We start from the raw sequence: 20,741 nt of genomic DNA on the forward strand, positions 1-20,741 counted from the left end.
TAACGCAGTCTTAATTTAATTTGATCACTCAAGTGTATACTTTCTTGATAGGGGTTCCTGTGTAACGGAAATAACGACTAGGTATGCGTTTTTGACGAACAACAATAATTATAAATATTCGTGACGCGTTAATTACTTATCATAACAGTTTAGACGGTTATTACTCTCAACGAGAGCTTAAGAGATATTTCTACGGAAATGTGTTCAATTATTCTGTGAGAAGACAAATGCTAATTAAAACCATCTGGAGGGCCAGCAAAATGCTTAAATTTTGTCAAAACGACGAAACGTTCGCAAACCTCTAACAGCTCTCTCTTGGCTGTTATGTGTTTAGGGTCGACCAGAATTTTAATAGAGTACAAAACTGGATTTTTTTTTTCTGAAAGTTTAACGTTATGGACCCTTTTTGCATTAACCGATTCAATTATGGACTAATACTATGCGAGCGAGTCCTCTATTGGTAGACAGAGTAGGTAACAGCGGGGGACTAACCGCTAATTATTATTATACACGAATAGCTATCGGTTCGAACAATCCAATGGGTTCGGCCGCAAGTTTACAGGGTAAGGCCAATAATAATTATATATTAAGTTAACACCCTCCAAAACAATATTATTATACACTGGCCCGTGCACGATTTGTAAACGCGGTGGTAATGTGTTTCAGGCGAACACCCTGCGGCAATGCAACACGGCAATCGGAGCGCGGTCAGCGGTCAGATGACGGTCCACGTGCTCGCCCTGTTCAGCCTTGTCATCATGCTGTCCAACCCGGTGCTGTTCGGCCACTGAAAAAATCGGTCTGCCGGTCAACGGCAAGTCACGGCACACAAACAACGCAACGCCCACTCGTGTGTATAACCTTCGAATCATGTACATAGGACAATGCTAAATTTATACAAAAAAAAAAAATTAATTTCATCCCGTCACGTCTCGTCACGCCATGTCACGTCACATCACGTTACGTCACGACACGATACGTCGTACGCGATTTTTTTTAGTGTAAACGAACAAACTTCCTTCCCACCTTTTTCGTTTGTTTTTTTTTTTAATTTTTATGCAAGGTAAGATTAATTCGGCCAACCGAAATAGTTTTATATATTATAATAATATTATTGTATTGTATTGTATTGTTTCTTAAACTAAATTCTCTATTGTTTATACATTTCGTACACGTACGATAGTTGTGTTTAAATCGGACATCATTTTATTAATAATGTCGACTAAATAGCTACACAAACGGTAAAGACAATGTTTCGCTCAGATCTTAGGGCGAATTCCGGGTAAATCGGTTGTTGAGAAACAAATAACGATGTATATACAGATAAAACCCTTTTCGAACGGAGTTGAATACGTATTATTGGATTATATACTATATATTTTAACTTGTACAAAAGTACAACGTATAACTGAAAGTAAGTTTTCGCTAAATTAAATAACAAAACTAAATTCGAAAACACAATGTATTATATATAAGGAGATAATAACAAGAAAATGTAACGACCCTAATGCAGTACAAATAATACGTTTTATATCAAATAACGTCGAGAAGAAGATAATTATATATATATATATATAATTAATTTTTTTTTTAATACCAAAAAATATGTACTGATGTTTGCTATACTCTACTACAACCGACCATCTAAACATTTAACGAAAGATATTAACAACAGGAGGGCGTCATTAACAAAAGTTTGAAAGTATATTTAGTCGCAGACGTTATTATTGCAATTATTAACTAACACGGATAAATACGGCAAAAACGTGAGGATTTAAAACTGACAACAGGACACGATTAAAATAGTAGTAAATAATATTTTATCGAGCCTACAAGGTAATCTGACAGACCCCGTATGCAGTTAATGAAATTATAGACTGTCCGCACCCACACAGGTTCGGATTTACAGCATGTAAATCATTAAAATATACAGCCACACACATACAAGCTTAAGTATGATGTGCACTAATACATACAATATAACGTTACAACTCTGTCATTCGTGGAATTGTCCGTACATAATATTGTTAATATTCACAATTTTATCAAATTGACGGTTTGATGGATACTCAAATCCAATATACTACAAAATGATCATATTATTATCGTAAACCACTCAATATCGCATAGGTTTAATAAGAAATTGATTTGTTTTTTTTTTTCATAATTTTTTTATACAATGTGATCTCAATTTTTCGCATTTTTTTTTAGAATGATATCGAGTGGTTTGCGATAAAATGATCACCCTGTATAGATGCAGTTATCCAATTTGAGGCTTATAATTTATAACAATACAAAGATATTTTTGATATACCATCTGACGTGACGCTGGTATTGTAAAAACACGGTTTGGATACATAAAATTATAATGTACTTTATAATAATATTATGTTTTGGATTGGATTTGTTTTTTTTTTGGAAAGTTTAAAAGAAAAGATAACGTCATCCGGCGGCGGTGAAGTAACTTTTCATTTTAGACATTAAATGTTGGTCTGACAGATTATGTGATTAAAAAAAAAAACAACCCCCCAAAAAGATCTCCGGCCCGGTTGTCGGCGTCTCGTCATAAAAGTTTTTATTTAAAACCGGAAAAAGAAACCAATAACACGAATTTTCCAGCCCCTCAAACCGATAAATTTAATTTACAAACATGATTGCTGTACAAAACAACAGAGTATAAGCGGTTTTTTTTTGGAGGGGGGGGGGGGTTGTTCCATGTAGATTTTCAACATCTTAACGTTTTTTTTTTCTCGAAGGCTATTAGAGAAAATACTGCGGCCGTTGTGTATGAATTGCACGTGTCTGTCGAAAAATTGAATATAAACGCATGTGTAGACGATAAAGCCCACCTTAATGCCATCTCATCGGGGGAAGACACATACAACAACGACAAAGGCCATACCCATTTGCCGGTCCTCCCGGTGACGTTATACGCGGTTCACATTATACAAAAAGTCATTTTTTTATTTTGTCACACCCCCACACCCTCCCCCCCATCGACTTTCAGATGATAGTAATAAAATTTAACGTCTCTACCCACAGGATATTTTCAAAAAAAAAAAAATATTCCCAGTCCGTACCTAGGTACACCTATCTAATATCTATATATATATATATTTCAAAACTCAAAGTTCTTCAAGCATACTCGCCGTCACTGTGCGTCTACATACATACCATATTGGTAGATAAGAAACGCTTGTCTATCTCATCATCTGAAAACATGTTCCCATTTGAAATACCCAAATACATACTTGTTTTACGTGGATCATTATGTGTATAGTCATGATGTATTACATTATCCCTTTTGTACAATTCAAGGAGCGGCTTATGTGGTTGGTGTTATATAAACGCTACAAAAGAACTTTCCTGGTCAAGATCTAACCAAGCCCAACCTAACCTAACCTAACCGTGAATATCTGGCTAAATTCAATAAACACCGACGACGGATTTATTTGAGATGGGACAAAAAAGTATACAGAACACGTTGTTTACCGATACAATCCGCGTACGCCATTAATTCGTATTACCCGCGGTTACCAGAAGTAATAAAAAATCAATTTCGCCCAGATGTCACCAGTCGCCATTGCTTGCTTTGACTTGAACAAATAAAAAGACACTAAACTACCCCGCGTCTGTTGACCGCTTTATATCCGCCCTCATAGAATAGGTAGGTATATTAATACACTACAGGTACAACAACTAGAACCTAGCGTGTTTTTTGCCTCGCTGACGTTACTCAAAATTATTACCGGCTACTATGCTTACTTAATTGTTTCCAGGACATTCCTTCTCTTCTTTGAACTGCGTTTTCAGTTTTCTTACAACGCTCTGCTTGTCGCTCGCTGTTTGTTATATCGGCCAGCTCTAAATAGAGTAGTTTTAATGTGTTGCATAAAGTAGGACTAAAATCAGTCTGCCAAGATGGAAGAAAATAATTATCGCTCAACATATCGTGATGATAAGATATCAATGATATCTCAGTATTTTTAAAAAAAATATTGTTTTTAAATTCGATAAAACATATTGCATTTATTATTATTAATTTGTATTTAAGTTATATTAACTTAAGCTATTTATTTGTTAATTAATTAACAATAATGCCTAGTCGTTTTGTTTGTTCAACAATAGAGACTTTTTGTTTTCCTCTATGTGGTCATACTAGTTTTAGTCCTACTTTTTACTTCGCTCTTGCGTACAAGCTAGTACACGCTAGTTCATCCCTTTATATATTATTACTCTATGCTCTAAGGGCTCGAAATGGACCTCTTTTCGACGAAACGGCAACTACATTATTAAGAAAATAATAATACATGAAAGTACAATAGGTTTTGCCACCGTCGCACGGCAAAAATTTCCGGACAAAACGTGACAATATGTCAATAACTGCCAACACTTTATTATTTTCCCCCGGCAGACTATACATACAAGCTGCCTCTTCTTTTGCCCCCTTCCGTTTTAATCCTGGCCGCGTTTGTACACCGTGTACCTGTCTGTCTATACTACTGTTCTCTTCTCTTTGAGTCGAACTGACAAAAGCCACACACAACCCACACCGTCGTCGTCGTCCCTATTATAGGGCGAGGGAAAATTTTCTAGTAGAAAACTTTTAAAGGAAAAAAAAATAAAATAATAAGTTTCACTACTGTGTTGTATTTGTATTGTCGGCTAAATCGACTCGGTCAACAGTGGGCGTTTCCTATCTGCGGTCCCGTCCTTTTATACAAAAAAACCGTTTGGATTTATCGTGCAAGTCCTCTCTATTCGACGGCACCCCGATAGGGTAATATACAATTTATCTTGAGAGAAACATCAACAGCTATACCGTGGTGCGTTAAAAAAAAAATCATAATAAAATACTGCAACCTAAACTGAAAAGATTGCTCACACATACACACATTGTCACACTATTTACAATATATTCCAAAACGATTAAGTTTACCTGTTGAAAATCCAAAGCGGAATATTTTGTGAAACAACCGATTTGCCAAACATATTACTATTGTATTGTCTTTGTCTACTAAATCACATCTTCCAAGTCAACGTCAAGGTATATGCATACCTTAGATTTGGAACTGTAAACGATAAAATGCACACACACACCAGTGTTGCCAGAATTCAAAATCGAGATTAACGTACAATGTCTCCAAATTACCGTAATTTACATTGAATTACCGTACACGAAACATTTTACACCATCTTGGCGAATTATAATATTATAACAAAGCTATACAGAATCCATCATCAATTCATATTTTATGTATTTTATGTACGGTAATTACCGTACGTCTGGCAACACTAACACACACACACAAATTGAAATATCTTTAAACAATAATTAAATTACTTATGAAATTGTTTGTACATACTTTAACACAACAAAAATGACAAAGGTTTTGTTTCGGGCAAACAAAACCTAATAATAATAAACTAGTACCTGGTTTTGCGACATATTTTTAATTTTGTTATTACTAAAAAATCGATTTAATTATTAGATGCGATACTTACCAATCTGTCTAGGTATTATAATTAAACAGACCTATTTTAATTTCAAGCAGACATAATCCCAAACCGCAGTCTGTTCTCTACAAAGCACCTAACATTATATTATACGGTTATACCTGTTGAAATATTTTTTTTTATTGATCTCTTCGACCAAAAATATTGTGTAAACTTAATGCTAAACAATCATAACGTTGTATAATAACCGATCGTCCGATTTTATTAGCATAACAATGTGTCATAAATATATATATATATTTTTTTTTAATTTTAATTTCTGTTTTATTTGGCAAAAGTATGCCTACCCTATAAGTAAAACTATGTTTATTAATATATACTGTGTACAAATCAACTGTGTTTAGTAAACCGACCGTTTTCGTTATCGAATAATACAACATTTTTACATCATCACAAACAATATACCATTTTTTTTTTTTGGTCATTTTATCAATTTTCTCAAACAAACTATTATGTTCTTCCGTTTTCTTTACTCAGTTCCTAGTTAAACTGCGAATACCAATAGTTCTCAACAACTATATTATATCCTATACATTGTTTGCTGGGAAAGCTCAGTTAAGTCAACACTAAATTCTTCCTTGCAATGTTGTATTGTTCTGTTATAGTATTATTATTATGTTATTATGTTTTTTTTATATATTTATAGTTAATATGTACAACGTTGTTTCGACTTTCTTTTCTTTCTGTTTTTGTGTTTTAAAGTAAAATCTAACATTGTTATTTTGTTAATATGTACATAATATTATACCTATACTGTATGGAAATCTATATAATAACATTAACTATTATAATATATGTCTTTGTTAAATAATTTTTATTTCCAGTTAGAAATTATATGGAATTTTTCTAGTCAATTATCATTGGAATGTGTTTTCGTGACAAAACAAATCATAATACAGCCTTTACTAATTTATCTTGGTCTTGCGACTTAGAAACTACTCATTGCGTCGGTTTTCATGCTACCTTATGTTTTTTGTAATTACAAACTAAACAGGTGTGTATACATATTATTTTATTTAAAGGAAATTATTTTCTTGTCATGTGGCAGACATCAAAGTTAAAAGTTTTATAACGCGGTTGTAACTTTGCAATTTGCATCTAATTAAACTCCAAGGCATCTCTTTCTATCCAAGGCTATACATAAAAAACATAAAATATTTATTAAGAAAAAATAATAAAAATAATCCCAATTTCTTTTTGTAAAATGATTAGTAATAACAAATAGAAGTATTATTGAAGTACGATAAACATTTTTACAGTTTTCATAATGACAAAAAAAAGTAGTCAAGCGTAAAATAATTGTCGATAAACCACCGGGCAAAAGTAAACCCAAATTTTCAATAACAATTTTAATTCAAAATACTTATCCATCAAAACTTCTATTTCGTACGGGAAATTTTGTTATCGTCAAATTATTAAACGATTAGCAACAAAATGTAATAACACATACCTACTATTTTTTTATTTTTTTTATTGTTTTTACAAAACCTATTGCGTTTAATTTAGGTACTTGTTTTACAAATTACAAAAAAAAACAATGTATACCTATTTCCTTTTATTATCACAACAACAATTATTAACAATTTTTCAAAAATAACAGTTTTATATATTTTACTTTAGCGAAATAATATAAATTAACAAGTAGTACAAAAAATAACATACACAATACAATTATGAAAGTTTTTCATACTTTAATGTAGCGTGTTGACATCACCGACATTTGTTTGTCACACTACACAATTATCGACCGATACAATATATTAATAGAGTGCAACACGAGTGGTAAGATTACATAATTTATATATATTTTATTATAAATCCAACAACATTCGTGTTGAAAAATTAATCGTATTTACACAGCTAGGCGGACACTATCCCACTCGAGTAATTTGACTGGTCTGCAAACATTGCGGAATACTTACACATTCCTTCTTCAGCGCTGTGAAAGTATTTCGAAATGTAGGCAGACCAGTCAAACCACTCGAGTTGTGGAATAACTTCGAGTTTGTGTGTAAATAGCGTAAACCGCCGTTGTGTTGCTATTTTGCATGAAAAAAAAACACATTCTTATTACCTGTTTAATAAACGCCTCATTTATCGTTTGGCGGCGATCATTCAATTTCCAATTTAGCTTGTTCAACTAAAATTATGCCACCACATAACGGAAAGGTTTTAAATGCGAAATTGAGCGAGACGTAAAATTAAAAATAATAAAAATTCGACAGGCTCGCTCACAACTGACCCTGGTCCTAACAGATACACGGGCCTAACGACTTAAAGAACACAATGTTTTGAAAAAAAATCATATAATTTAGTAGTATCATTAGATTAGGTACTGATACAACTCCGAGTTTAGTCCGATGAAATAAGTTACAATAATGTCACAAGTATACATTAGTAAATTACGAAAATAGGTTATTAATTACTAAGGTAACTTTAACGTGTGCATCGTTTTACAATATATCTTATTTGAAAACGAATACTTAAGCCTTAAGAACTCCGTAGTACATATTATAATTAAAAATATTTTTTTAAATTACATACTTTATAGTAAAGAATCGACTACACGATGAATAAGAACAAAAACCATAATGTGTGATGCACAACTGTGTAACACTATAATATTTTGTTAGTTTAGCAAAAGAAACACCTGAGCGAAATAATAATTCACATTTTATGGTGTCACAATACAAAACAATAACGGTATATAATATTATAATTAAATCACGCCATCTTAATACTAATGAAATGTGTACAATAAAACTCACAGTTCGATCAGATTAAAATTGTTTGCTTTCACGGCGTCATGCTTGTGTCTCGGAGGAGGAAGAGGCGCGGGCTTCAGTTGTCTACTGCAATTTTCCTGTCGTACCGTCTTACTCTGGCAAATTTTTTTCCCGTCTTCCGGATACAGCAAAAAAGGGTCCTTTATAAAATATAATTGTTCATTATTAACTCGTAGTATATTTTGTAATTATTGTGTTCTCTAGTTAACGACAAAATTCAACCGATTTCTTACCTTTCCAGATAGCGTTAAAATTTGACTTTGCAATGATGACATTTGAGATCTCATGTATTCATATCTGAAAATATTAAATACAATAGACTACATTATTTAACATGTATTTTTTCCACATTGTCTGCAAAATATGTTTATCACAAATAATAATATTAATATTTTAGAGAAAACATACGTGGCGCATCGAATGGTTTTAATCCAATGATGAACGTGATCTTCCGACTGACTTGAGATGATATATTTTTTATCAGGATCGTCGTTGAATGATAAAGAAAAAGAGAACAATGTACCCGGTATGTTGTTTTCAAGCCGTACTACGGAATTTTCTAAAACGAAAACACCAGCTGGCTAGAAAAATTAAAATATAATTATTGTCAAACAATAATAACGTTTTAACTGTTGCCTAATATTACTACATTTTTTAACAGTTCATCAATTTCCTTTCGATTAATATTAATTATACTTTATACATACCTGATGCAATTCAACATGCCCAACACTGTTCATTTTAAAATAGAACAAAAGATTGTGCTTAAGTCTAAACCATCTCTCCTTAAAACCTAAAAAGAAATATAATACATCGGTATTATGTATTTTCTTAGTAAGAAATATTAATGTAATTTATTTATTGTTAACTTCATAAATTATCACTTAAGTAAAATAATAACCCAACTGCAAAATAGTCTGCTAAATTTAGTATCAATCAAATAAAAAACATATAAAATAATAATTACACATAAAGGTTAGGATAATTTGCATTATTTATTTGTTGTTTTACCACTAGTATTTTTAAATACAATTTTAAAGGTAGTAATAAACATATGTAATTGAAAATATGATAATTTCATACAACAAAAATAAAGTCTTATTGTCGTTAAAGAAAATTTCAGTAAATTGAATAGGTATTAGTAATAGTCTATTTTTAAACATATACAATATTACCTTTGGTTGGATATCCATTCGATAACTTGGCATAGGACATTCTTCCTTCTAGAACTGGATTTGAATGACTGACGTGTATTAACTCTTTACTATTAAATCTCATCGTGATTGGGAATTATAAAAATTGCGGGAATAACAAAATATACTAAATAAAATTCGGTTATTACGTTTTAAATAAACATATTAACTATTACTTTTAACATCACTTAAACATTATTTTACGTTGATTTCACAGTTGATTTGATTTAATGGCGTTAACAAATTAACCACCGCCTACAAGTTACTATATTCGAATAAAAGGCACCGTTTCCCGTATTTTGACATTGAGAAGAATATTACATTTATTCTGAGATAAACATTCTTATCAGTAATACTTTGTAATCTTTACTGAACATATTAGATAAGAGCCAAGGTCCTTATCTATATCTGTGATAACAGCTGATAGTCTTATCAAAACCAATTCACCATATTGAATACCTATTCTATTATATTATTTATTTTATTAAATAGGTACACTAATGAAAATAAAATACAAGTTAGTTTGAATAGAATTAAAAATCTTCGGCGTCTAAGACCATTGCTCGTTGGTATCTTGGTAGGATTTTCTATGTTTTTTACAATAATATGTAGGTTAGCTTGTTAAATTCATACTTAAAGGCCCACAAAATAATGGAAACTAGTTCATTAGTCTTCAGGCCATCACCGATGATACAATTATTACCGCTATGGGTACCAACTATTTCAGTCGATAACTTTATAAAAAAAATTGGAGTCTTCTGGGAAACTTCTCGGTTCTCCGTCGATTGGCGCTAATGAAACAGTCATTCTACTACGGATATAATTCACCCGATTTAAAACCATCGGATATTTTACATTTAACAATATTATGAATTCAGTAATAAAGTCGAGTAGGCATATTGTTTTTATTTTCAACGTTTTGATTTAAGTCAACAAATTAATCTAATATATAGCATTAATAATAACAACTACCGTACTAAAATTTAAAACGAAATAATACGTACGGTACTGTATCGAATGTAAATACATTTAAACGTATATTGTACTGTGAATACATTGTACGAACGTTAACATTTAACTGGTTTCAGTTGCCTAATAATTACAAATTAAAAAAAATAGTAAACACTAAAATAATACCACCAAAAACAAACAAATTATTTAAAAATAATTAAATACATATTTTTTATAAATGTTATTTTAAAATAAAAATACTCATCGTTTCTGAAAATAATACATAAACAATCCTAAATCATGTTAATAATTAAAGAGAGAGAGCTAAGGCTTAAAGTAGTTAAGAAATAAGAATATCACAACGACAAAGCACACGGTACTTCCAGAAGTACTATAAAAAGCGTTACAGAGTTGGAGAAACAATTTTTTCTTTGCAGTCATATTAATTAACCTTTTCGTATTTTATTTCGCACTCTGTTGCCAGTCCGAAATCATTGATCTTATGTCGTTGAGAGCTTCACTGATTCTTTCTGCAAATCTGCTTGAATCCTGCAAGAAAACATCATAAAACGTGTGCCGTTTCAAATAGCTATTGTCTAATGTCGTAATACACGATTGAAATACGTACAGTGTGAGGTGAATTTCGTTTACTAGATATATGAAAGAAAATTAAATTTTCACCGGCTATAATGTAACTGACACCATATCCGTCGTTGGCGACGGGACCAAATCCGCCTCCGGCTGATATGCAATTGGGGAACTTCTTCAGATCAAACTGATTGGTTTGACCGTGTGGAGTTTGCGACGTGGACAAACGCCACGGCTCACTTAATACTTTCTATAAAAAAAACAAATAATCATCATGAAACGAATACATCCTTTTTTTAAATTTGTTTGTATTATTGCTGTAGCCTGTATTACATTTAAAAATGGCGATTCCACTTCGAGATATTTGGAAACGACGTACAAACAGAATAAATGTCTATCGATTCCTTTGCCACACATTGCGTCTTGGTAACCCTTTTGGTGGATTGCGCAAGCTTCTTTCAGCAGTTGAATACGTTCATTCAGCTGTTAACATAATAATAAGCAGTTACAGTGATTACAATCATCTTTAATTTCAAGTATACATACTGAGGTATTGGGATCCAACATGCATTTGACCCAAGCCGATGACTCGAGAGTACACGGTCGAACCGTTTCAGTCCTACCTTCTCGATACAAACGTGTCATAGAAGCTTCATAGGTAAGACTAAACTTGCCGGCATCCTGTAAATATTATAGAATCATAGAAAATATTAATATTATTAAAACATTAGAAACGGGTGCCGCCAATTATAAATTCTATCGATTTAATATTAACGATAATTACTCTGTAGTATGCCAATTGCAAAGCCATTTGAATATAAGCGTCTGGGCTAATTTTGGCCGTTTTCATGAATCCCTTGCCGTAGTCGGAAAATGCCAAAATCCGGAGGTCGATATCGTTGACCAACTCCAAAGCAACCTAATATTCGAGAACACAATCAGTTAATTTTAAAACATCATGGCTGCTACACTTTTTTTTACTTGATATGACTTTTCAATAGCATCTAAAGCTGGATCCAAATTCCACTGGAGTCTTATAGGTTTAGGCGGTTCAAACTCGGGCGTACCTTTAGTATGTCCATCCGCTTGGTATCTTTATTTAAAATTTTAAACACATAGTTTAATATTTTTCAATAATTAATCATTTTTTTAGCTAATTAGTTCACCGAACTAAAATAGCTGTATTTTAATGTAATGTATGAAAGGTGGTTAGTATTATAAGCACTTATGCAAGAGAATAGTTTGAAACATTTTAGCCTTCAGTAAGTAATTGTGAAAAAGAAAGTTATTCGCTTAATTATTGTAACATTGTTGAGTACAGGTAACTTCAAGGAATTCTCCAGGCATGTACAAACAGTAACACTATAGCCTAGATTTTTAGACACTTAGTAGTGTATTTAATTTTGAGTTTAACGGTAAGTTAGTCCAATAAGATAATTACTGTGGGAATTTGTGTAAAATTACTGACGACGGTATTTAATATTGATATTGTTTACTGAAGTTTTTGAATTCCTTGAAACTTTATTTTTTTTTTCCAAGTATATTATAGCATGCATAAATGATTTTTGTTAAAATTAATTAAATAATTGTGTTATTACCCCACAACTAGATCTCCACAAAGGAAATGTTCCCATAAATGACCCATGACCGGTGCATCAGCCCTGTCATCAAAGAAAACTGTTACCAAATAATGAAATGTGTGTCAAAGATACCTTATTAACATCCATTGTTAGAGTAAAATATTGTTTTAAGACTGTGTTTTGTATTTGTCTTCTCGAGAACGACTTTAACTACTGCTGTAGTTATGCAATATTATATATTAACAAATTAACTGTTAGATATTATTACACGGATAGAGTTAAAATATATGATTTACATGCAAATGTATTATTTTTAAATAATCCTCGTGAAATCCAAATTACATGAAACCTCTAATCCACAACTGACAAAATGTAATCAAGTCCAAGAAAAGCGGTTTCCCATTCAAAAGAATGGAACTTAAGTAGAGACCTCATCACAACATTGCATTGTCAACCCACAACCATTAAATTACCCAAGTTTTGCAGCTTCGGTAAACATTATGAACTCCCAAAGGTGAGACATAACCGCTGCATCAGCCCTGTAACAATACTTGTTGTACGCAAATTCAAAACGCATAACTCAATTGTGTTTGAAAAAGACAAATTACATAAGACGCACACAAGTGGCAAACTAACGATGGTATTAAAAATATGTGTAAAGGATGCACATTTGTATTAAAATGGTTTTTTTTTACTAGTAAAATGCTGGTCATAATACTTACCACGAGTGTTCTGCGTTAAACCCAACCTAAATAAAACACATTACGCTCAGTTTTTATCGCAATTCAATTTTATTTTTCAAGTACACTTACTCTTCCGTTTGATCCAATGCAAAGAGTAAACGATTTATCGAACCAACGATCGTATCCTTTGCCGGTCATTAAGATTCTTCCGTATTCGTCTAATTTTTTAGAATTTTTCTTGAAAAAAAAAAAATTAACATTTTATTTTTTAAAAAAAAACCTTTTTTATTATTTATTATGTACAACACAAACTCACTTCATCGTACTCGTATGGGACATCGTCTAAAGCGACTACGAAAGCGGATTTTTCGATGGCGTCCAAACTTTGTCGGTTGATGCCTTTGAAGAAAAACTCCGTACGAGCATTGGCCCAAGCTGTTCGATCTCCAGCTGTTAACGCAGCTACTTTTTCCTCTCCTGTGTACGGTTGTTCTTTGTTGTCGAGAATCGACTGAATTTGTCTAAACCAATACATATAAAATTATTACTACACGTATTCTAATATGATAACAGTGTAGTTAGTTAAATATATACAATTGATTGCAACGTACACTTCAATTTCGCAAGGTTGTAGAATCCGATTTTGATAATAAATGATGACTTTAAAATATCTTCCAGCGTGATACACAACAATATGTCGACTGTCGTTGTAATGTACCAATTTGTCACTCACTGCACCAGGTACACGGGTTGTGTTGAATATTCTCTCGTACTGCCACGAACATAAGGGAACCAATCCCTGAAGCCTTATCTGAAATAAATGTAAAATGTAAACATATTAACTCTAAACTTAAATCCATCATTTCAATGGTCACTCCATTATGCAAACAGTATTTTGATTATTTAAAGGCTATCTCGATATGAATTATTATGTATAATCATTAACAATATTCTGTGTGTTTTTATTTTAAGAGTAGTTTTAGCACGTAACTAGTTCTTGAAAAATACTTCTTAAGGAATGAAGTGCGAGTGAGTAGTTTTTTTTATTTGCGCCAACACTTGCCCGCAATTCACTTAACCCCATCTGCCTTTAAATGCTAATAACTAACAAACAGTCATTATGTTTATTACCTCATTTTGTTTTTCACAGATAAATCTGACAAAAAAAAAATGTACAAAAGACTCTACATACCATGTTTGATAAAATTAATTATAATTATTATTTACATTAACAAATTATGCGATTTTTATTTTGCTTTTATTTTATAATTATTAACTCATTAATACCGGCTCAAGTTCCTGACGCTCAATTAGTCTTCTATATTGTAAACACTGCCAAATAATCATAGCACCGCGAGCGGCTTGGACGGTTGTTGAATGCATCATAATAGCATCAATACCATAGAAATTTGAATTGACTATCAAAGGTGTTCGACTTCTTAAATACACATATTCTTCCCACCAGTCTGAAACATAGTTACTGGACCACCTGGAAAAAAAAAATAAATTATAAAGGTGCACAAACAAGTAATTTGCGCTTAGTAATTGCATTTACATTTTGTACCCAGTGGAGGTAAATGCGGATTGAATATTATATAGTAAGGTTAAAAAAAAAAAAATACAAGATGTTATTGATTGGTTAGTTGTTTCCGGAAATGAAATACCCGGCTCAACTATGGTAATATGATGAGGTATTCTCTGTTAACAGCAGGAAGCCCTCATGTAATTAGTTGCTATTTTTTGTTAACAAAAGCAATTATTTATAAAATCAATGATACTACATATCTGTAAACATTTATTTATCTTGATATTTTATGCAAAAATGAATAAAATAATCTACGATTGCTTCCAATACGTTTCGATGTATAATTTTAAAAAAACGGTCGAATAATGAGTCAAACGAGATTGTGACTTTTAAAATTGATACGCAATATTCGATTACATAATCAAATTGGTTAAAAACAAAACATATACATAATTACAAGATTAAAAAAAAAAACATTTAGATTACACTAAAAAATAAATAAATAGAAGTGATAATTTTTTTATACGAACCAAGATTTCAGAGATAAGTATCGCTGTAACTTAACAGCTATCCCATTTTCAAATTCACTAGCTAATTTTACCATGCTTTCGTATTCAGTATCATTCAACAACGGACGAACACTTCTCAAATACTAAAAATGTATACAAAATAATCATTAACATTTACAAAATATGATAATTACGTTGATGCTAGCTAAAACGTTTCTTATTTTTGAATTAAAATTCCATTCAATAGGAAATTACCCTTTCCATTGTTTGTTTAACTGGAGGTAGTGGAAGCTTCGGCAAAGAACCTTGGTAGCTATACAATAATGGTTTACTCGAGGTAGAGAGTAACTTCACAGCTAATGCCCAAAGTTTGGTGGAGGTTGATACTTTTTTTCCACCTCCTCTGGCTTCAAACATCCACCCTTAACATGTTCCAAAATATATATATATAACTGAGCATAGTCTACGAAATTAATTCAAAATTTCTTTACCTTTATACATGAACAAAAGCTTTAGTGTGTATCGTATCATATAAATCGTAATCAACCAGAATATCAATGATAAAATAAAGCACGAAACAATTTTCCATACAAATGTGTCCCTGAAAATACAACATTATTGTCACATAATCGATTTTAATTGTATGCAAATTATTCATTAATACTTACGCAGGTAAAAAAGATACAATAGCGTTTGTAAGTTTTCCAAAGGTATTATTGGTATAACGAAGACTGAAGACGATCCCCATCATTGCCCAGAGACTTTGTAAAGGAGCAGGGAAAATTCCATTGCGTACGCTATTCTAAAAATGATTAATAAAAACCAGCGTTTGTATCAATACATACTAAAAGTTGGCCGTAAGACTTTTTGGTAAAACAGTTAATAACGAAAATATAATGCAATATTTTTTACTTTAAATCTAGCTAAACGTTTTTTCCACGAACGTATTCCAGAAGCCCAAACAAGATTCAACACTTCACGGTCAAAGTTAACATCCCAGCCTTCATGGGTAATTGAAAACGAAAACGCAACTGCTGAATGAGCTTCAGCCATTTCAACAAGCCTTAAAAATACCAAAAAAGACACCATTAATAATTATAACAAATACATTGGTAATATTTCAAAAACGATAAGTAAAATTGTACAAGTCATAAGATTATGTAGGTAATTATTATTTTTTAAACACCACATACATTTTGCTTTTATGTCTGCAAACTATTATTACATTATTAAATGTGGTTTATAGCATATTATTCTATTTTTAGTTAATTGGCTTCAAGACTTCTATAGAATCAAGTTAAACTCCGTATACAAGAAAATGGCAGTTTTAACCGTTTTATAGTCGATACTTTTCTTGAATTTAGCTGGTTAGAAAAAAATCACTCGAGGTTTATAATTTTCCCTTATGACTTTATAGAATTTGTTGTTTAACCATTAACTGGTCTTGTGAGCTAAACATCTGGACCACAGTCACATAATTTAGGCGTGAGGCTGACGTGATAAAATGGAGATATGGAGAAAACATGGTTGTAAATAACAAGAATGCCCATTAGTAGTTTCAAGGCTTTATATCACTTATTCACAACTAATATGATAATAAATCAATGAAAAAAAATAGTTTATTCACGAAATAATAAATAAATTATTATAATTAGTGAATGGATTTTTAGGCTTTGACATAATATTGTCAGCCTATTGACCAATAGACGTAACTCTAATTATTTTGCAAATTAGATCATATTTTGGAGATAAGAAAATATATTTTTATAAAATTCAATATTTATATATTTGCATAATTGTCTGTAAAAGAAAATTCATATTTTTTGTTTTTAAATGCAATATTATAATTTTTTTCTTTGTCGTTTCAATTGAATAATAGAGCATTGGGGTTACATAGATGTATAAATAGATATAGTGAGGATTTTTAAGGTTTTCACATATTTATTGGCTTTATACAGCTCTCTACTGGGTTGAAGTAAAATATAGATAATTTATTTTCAGAGAATTTCTCGAAAAAATACTGTTTTACATATTAGAGTATATTTTGGAGATTTTGGAGTTTTTGAACATATTTAACCGGCTTTTAATGGACTATTTGGCGAAAATTTTAACATAGAATTAGTGAATGTTAGCATTATGTTCTAAACTTTTAAAACCTAAAAATCCACTCTCTTATTATCATATTTATATTATTACATTAATACAGCTGTATATTATTTTCATTCTCACACACCACACACACACACCAATAGATGTATTGTACTCCAAACAAGAATTGTTAAAAGTGAATTTTTTTTTAAATTCTGTTTCCTATTATTAAAACATCAGCAATAATATATAGATTTATAAAAAAAAAATAATCATTAACAAGGCAAACAACTTAACATAAACCAGATAACAATAACCTTGAATTTCCATGAAGGTCTTATATGTTTTGTTTTAGTGTTAATAAAACAAAATAAATTGCTACAACTGAATTTGGAGAATAAAATGTTTTAAATACATAATGTGGCTATTTTACAACGAAAAAATGTTATTAATTTAATTTTAATTATATTGTGTACACTCACAAAGTAGTACTATAACACTAGCATACTTCAATTTAAATCTAAACCTGTTTTACCAATGTTTTTTATCAGGTAGAAATAACTTTTTTTTTTAAATAATACATACAAATATTGGCCGGTTTACAAATGACCAAGTATACTATTATTACACAGTTAATATTTGTAGATAATTATTTAAAAAATATTACAACAAAAATAGTGAGGAATATGTGTTAAGACTTTTGTTATTTATTTGAGGACAATTTATTTTAATTTTATGAGAAATCTTAATTTATTTAATACCGATATATTAAATTAAATAAACTAATGAAAAATTAATAGATTAAATATGACAGAATGTTATAAATTTGAGTTGAGTAATTTAAATTAAATTCAACTAAATAGGTACAAAAATAAATAATTAATTTCATTAATGCACACTAGGAATATTTTGTTTTAATGTAAGTAACTAAATTGATTTGGTTTTTTTTTTAACTAAATGTTGCACAATAATATCATTGACAATAAAATACTTATCATAAATAAGTATAGCATTGTGTATGTATTAAAGAAAATGGGTCATTTACATTTTCTCATTTACATCTACAACTGCATTGGCCCATGTGGTGACAAAAACATAATAAAATGCAAATTAGATCAGCCTTGTTAAACTACATACACTATATACAGTTATATAAATGTACATTATCGTTTTTGAATAGCAATTATATTTATAATGGGTCGATTATTTTGTCGGCGGTTTATTTATCAGCCAGAAAATCAATTCGAGTTACAAGTAACATATTAAACACAATCACAATTATGACTTGAAATCTAAATGTATAGTGGTTAATATACAATACAGAATACATAGTTTTAAGTAAAAAAAAAAACAACACTGATAAAACCGTGCAAAAAAAATTCAAATTGAACGTTATAACAACAAAATCCTATGAGCTTTTTGGAAAATAGATAAAATGTGTGACGCTGCATAAATCATAGAAAATTACCTAGTTAGCAGGCAACTCAAAAATACAATATTGCCTAATACGTAGTAGTATGGAACTTACACAGTACTCTACATTGGAATGTAGGTTAAAGAAACAAAGAAATAAAAAAAAAAGTATAAATATTTACCTTGTTTGTGTTTATTGGTTAATTTGTTGAACGCGAACGACCCGTGTGTTGTATCTGCTTTGCAATTATTATTAAGTTACCGTCGACATTTATTTCGATTAATTAATACAAAAACATTGGTCGAACAACAACAACACAACACAACACTGGTGTAGCACTAACGAAAAAAGGTGAAAGTGAAGACGATGAAAACAAAATAAATTATTAACACCGATATGCGTTAATAGTAGGCCTACTATAATAATTATTATTATTGTCTAAGAACGCTCGACGACGGACAGCGAGCAGCAACCGCAGTGCACTACCAGCTACTACCTACTGACAGCCAATTGGCAAATGCACAATGCTGACCGCGGCTGACGCTTGACACGGAAATCGAAAAAACTAATCCGAGGCATCAAAATTGGACTGATAAGCGTTATCAATAATATCTGTCGTAGTGCGTTGCAGCGCTACCTAGTAGGATCGATAAAATATGATGATTGATTCGCTGTTGTAGCCTGTAATAATAAAAACTAATAATATTATATTATTATTATTATATACCTTGCTTTATTGTCAAGAAATGTGCCCCTACAGGCTACAGCTGTTGCTATTGTCCGTACACGACGACCACTGACATGCAGGCGCAACTAGGAGGACTTGAGCACCTCCAGACTCACAATTAGCAACACCCAAAAATTCAATTGCCAATTTTCGATTTGTACGCATAAACTTTTAATAATATACTCTGTTCATACATTGTGATTTACGTATAATATTCAATCCATGATTGAAATATTTTTTTAATTTTATATCTAACGGTTTGAAGACAAGAATTATGTTTAGTCAAATATACATAGTTTTAGCACCGTTAAAATGTAGGTCTATAGTTGCGCCTATGGTCCTGATTGTCAAATGATTGCATTGTGCAATGACGTCGCGTTAAGCTAACCAACAATAATAACAATAATTATAATATTAAAAATCAAATCAAATACGTTAAGAGAGCATGACGGAGAACACTGGCCATAGTGTCTGTAGGTATATAATAACGACGGCCATGAAAAATTTGTATGTACCTACATAGATAAAACTTCTAACAATGTATTAGGGCCGTGGTTGAAATTATTGACAATTTATAATATACGACGATGTCCAATAGTTTGCATTCGGTCAGGCAGTTTACAACAAACTATATTATGATTTATATGTACCAAAAATGAACACCAAAAATGCCTGATACAAATTAGATGATGCTCACCTATAGCATTTAATTAATAATAATAGTTCAGTGAACCTAAACCCGGGTTTCATTTTAAATTGCCTTAATAAATTTTAGAGTTATATAAGAATTTAATTTAATTTATTAATTTATTTTATTTTAATGTAGTTTTGAATTTAGTTTAAACTGGTTATCGCCAAATCAACATTTTTGATACATAATGTACTTGATTTAAAAAAAAAAATGAATAAAACGTGTAAATGAGTTATACCACTTAGATTTCAAAAGATGAAATATTATAATATTGCAAATAAAATTATTTTTTAAAATACCCCATTTTTAAAATATGCGTCATGAAAATATTTTCAAAAAGAAAAACTACAAATTTGCAATTATAAGTGGCCTATCTTAACGGGTAATTTTTTATTTTGATAATAAAAAAAAAAATTATGTTAATAACTAAATTTTTAAAGTTTCTTAGTATAATACCTAATAGTGTAAATTATACAAACAAATATATTG

General features: G+C 30.9%; 3 protein-coding genes across 4 annotated transcripts in view; 1 reads left to right on the plus strand and 2 right to left on the minus strand.

Annotated features, from left to right (window-relative positions):
- LOC126834476 (protein sidekick-2-like) overlaps positions 1-6,182 on the plus strand; it is a 119,393-nt gene extending 113,211 nt beyond the window's left edge. The window contains exon 5 of the mRNA XM_050566412.1: positions 667-6,182. Coding sequence (XP_050422369.1) covers positions 667-791 — 125 coding nt within the window. The 3' untranslated portion in view covers positions 792-6,182. The remainder of the gene's footprint in view (positions 1-666) is intronic.
- Positions 6,183-7,057: 875 nt separating this feature from the next.
- On the minus strand, positions 7,058-9,841 carry LOC126834417 (pleckstrin homology domain-containing family J member 1-like). The gene is made up of 5 exons (XM_050566319.1): positions 9,479-9,841; positions 9,011-9,096; positions 8,712-8,884; positions 8,537-8,600; positions 7,058-8,443 (listed from the first exon to the last, which is right to left on the minus strand). The coding sequence occupies exons 1-5, from the start codon at positions 9,579-9,581 to the stop codon at positions 8,282-8,284; spliced, it is 588 nt and encodes a 195-aa protein (XP_050422276.1). The 5' UTR covers positions 9,582-9,841; the 3' UTR covers positions 7,058-8,281.
- Positions 9,842-10,395: 554 nt separating this feature from the next.
- On the minus strand, positions 10,396-19,349 carry LOC126834555 (carnitine O-palmitoyltransferase 1, liver isoform-like). Of its 2 annotated transcripts, none has more exons than XM_050566566.1 (18): positions 19,016-19,349; positions 16,245-16,395; positions 16,001-16,134; positions 15,824-15,933; positions 15,588-15,754; positions 15,354-15,475; positions 14,586-14,787; positions 13,910-14,109; positions 13,615-13,819; positions 13,428-13,535; positions 13,338-13,363; positions 12,634-12,696; positions 12,017-12,128; positions 11,820-11,954; positions 11,582-11,716; positions 11,369-11,518; positions 11,076-11,285; positions 10,396-10,996 (listed from the first exon to the last, which is right to left on the minus strand). In XM_050566566.1, the coding sequence occupies exons 2-18, from the start codon at positions 16,383-16,385 to the stop codon at positions 10,910-10,912; spliced, it is 2,307 nt and encodes a 768-aa protein (XP_050422523.1). In that variant the 5' UTR covers positions 16,386-16,395; positions 19,016-19,349; the 3' UTR covers positions 10,396-10,909. The 2 variants fall into 2 exon arrangements, with proteins under 2 accessions (XP_050422523.1, XP_050422522.1); XM_050566565.1 differs by lacking the exon at positions 12,634-12,696 and adding an exon at positions 13,089-13,154.
- Between the last annotated feature and the right edge of the window lie 1,392 nt (positions 19,350-20,741).

The sequence above is a fragment of the Adelges cooleyi genome, unplaced genomic scaffold, assembly GCF_023614345.1.
Source record: "Adelges cooleyi isolate 19-005CV unplaced genomic scaffold, UGA_ACOO_1.1 ACOO_flye_CR_arks_rails_tigmint_CR_PRNA_21, whole genome shotgun sequence".
NCBI classification, from domain to species: domain Eukaryota; kingdom Metazoa; phylum Arthropoda; class Insecta; order Hemiptera; family Adelgidae; genus Adelges; species Adelges cooleyi.

Coding starts and splice junctions, on each gene's coding strand:
- LOC126834417 (XM_050566319.1), bottom strand. CDS start 9,581: ATGAGATTTAATAGTAAAGAGTTAATACACGTCAGTCATTCAAATCCA. Junction 9,097..9,478: donor GAATGGATATCCAACCAAAG/GTAATATTGTAT, acceptor ATTTCTTTTTAG/GTTTTAAGGAGAGATGGTTT. Junction 8,444..8,536: donor TTTTAACGCTATCTGGAAAG/GTAAGAAATCGG, acceptor TATTTTATAAAG/GACCCTTTTTTGCTGTATCC.
- LOC126834555 (XM_050566565.1), bottom strand. CDS start 16,385: ATGGCTGAAGCTCATTCAGCAGTTGCGTTTTCGTTTTCAATTACCCAT. Junction 15,934..16,000: donor ATTGTATCTTTTTTACCTGC/GTAAGTATTAAT, acceptor TTGTATTTTCAG/GGACACATTTGTATGGAAAA. Junction 11,717..11,819: donor TGCAATTGGCATACTACAGA/GTAATTATCGTT, acceptor TAATATTTACAG/GATGCCGGCAAGTTTAGTCT.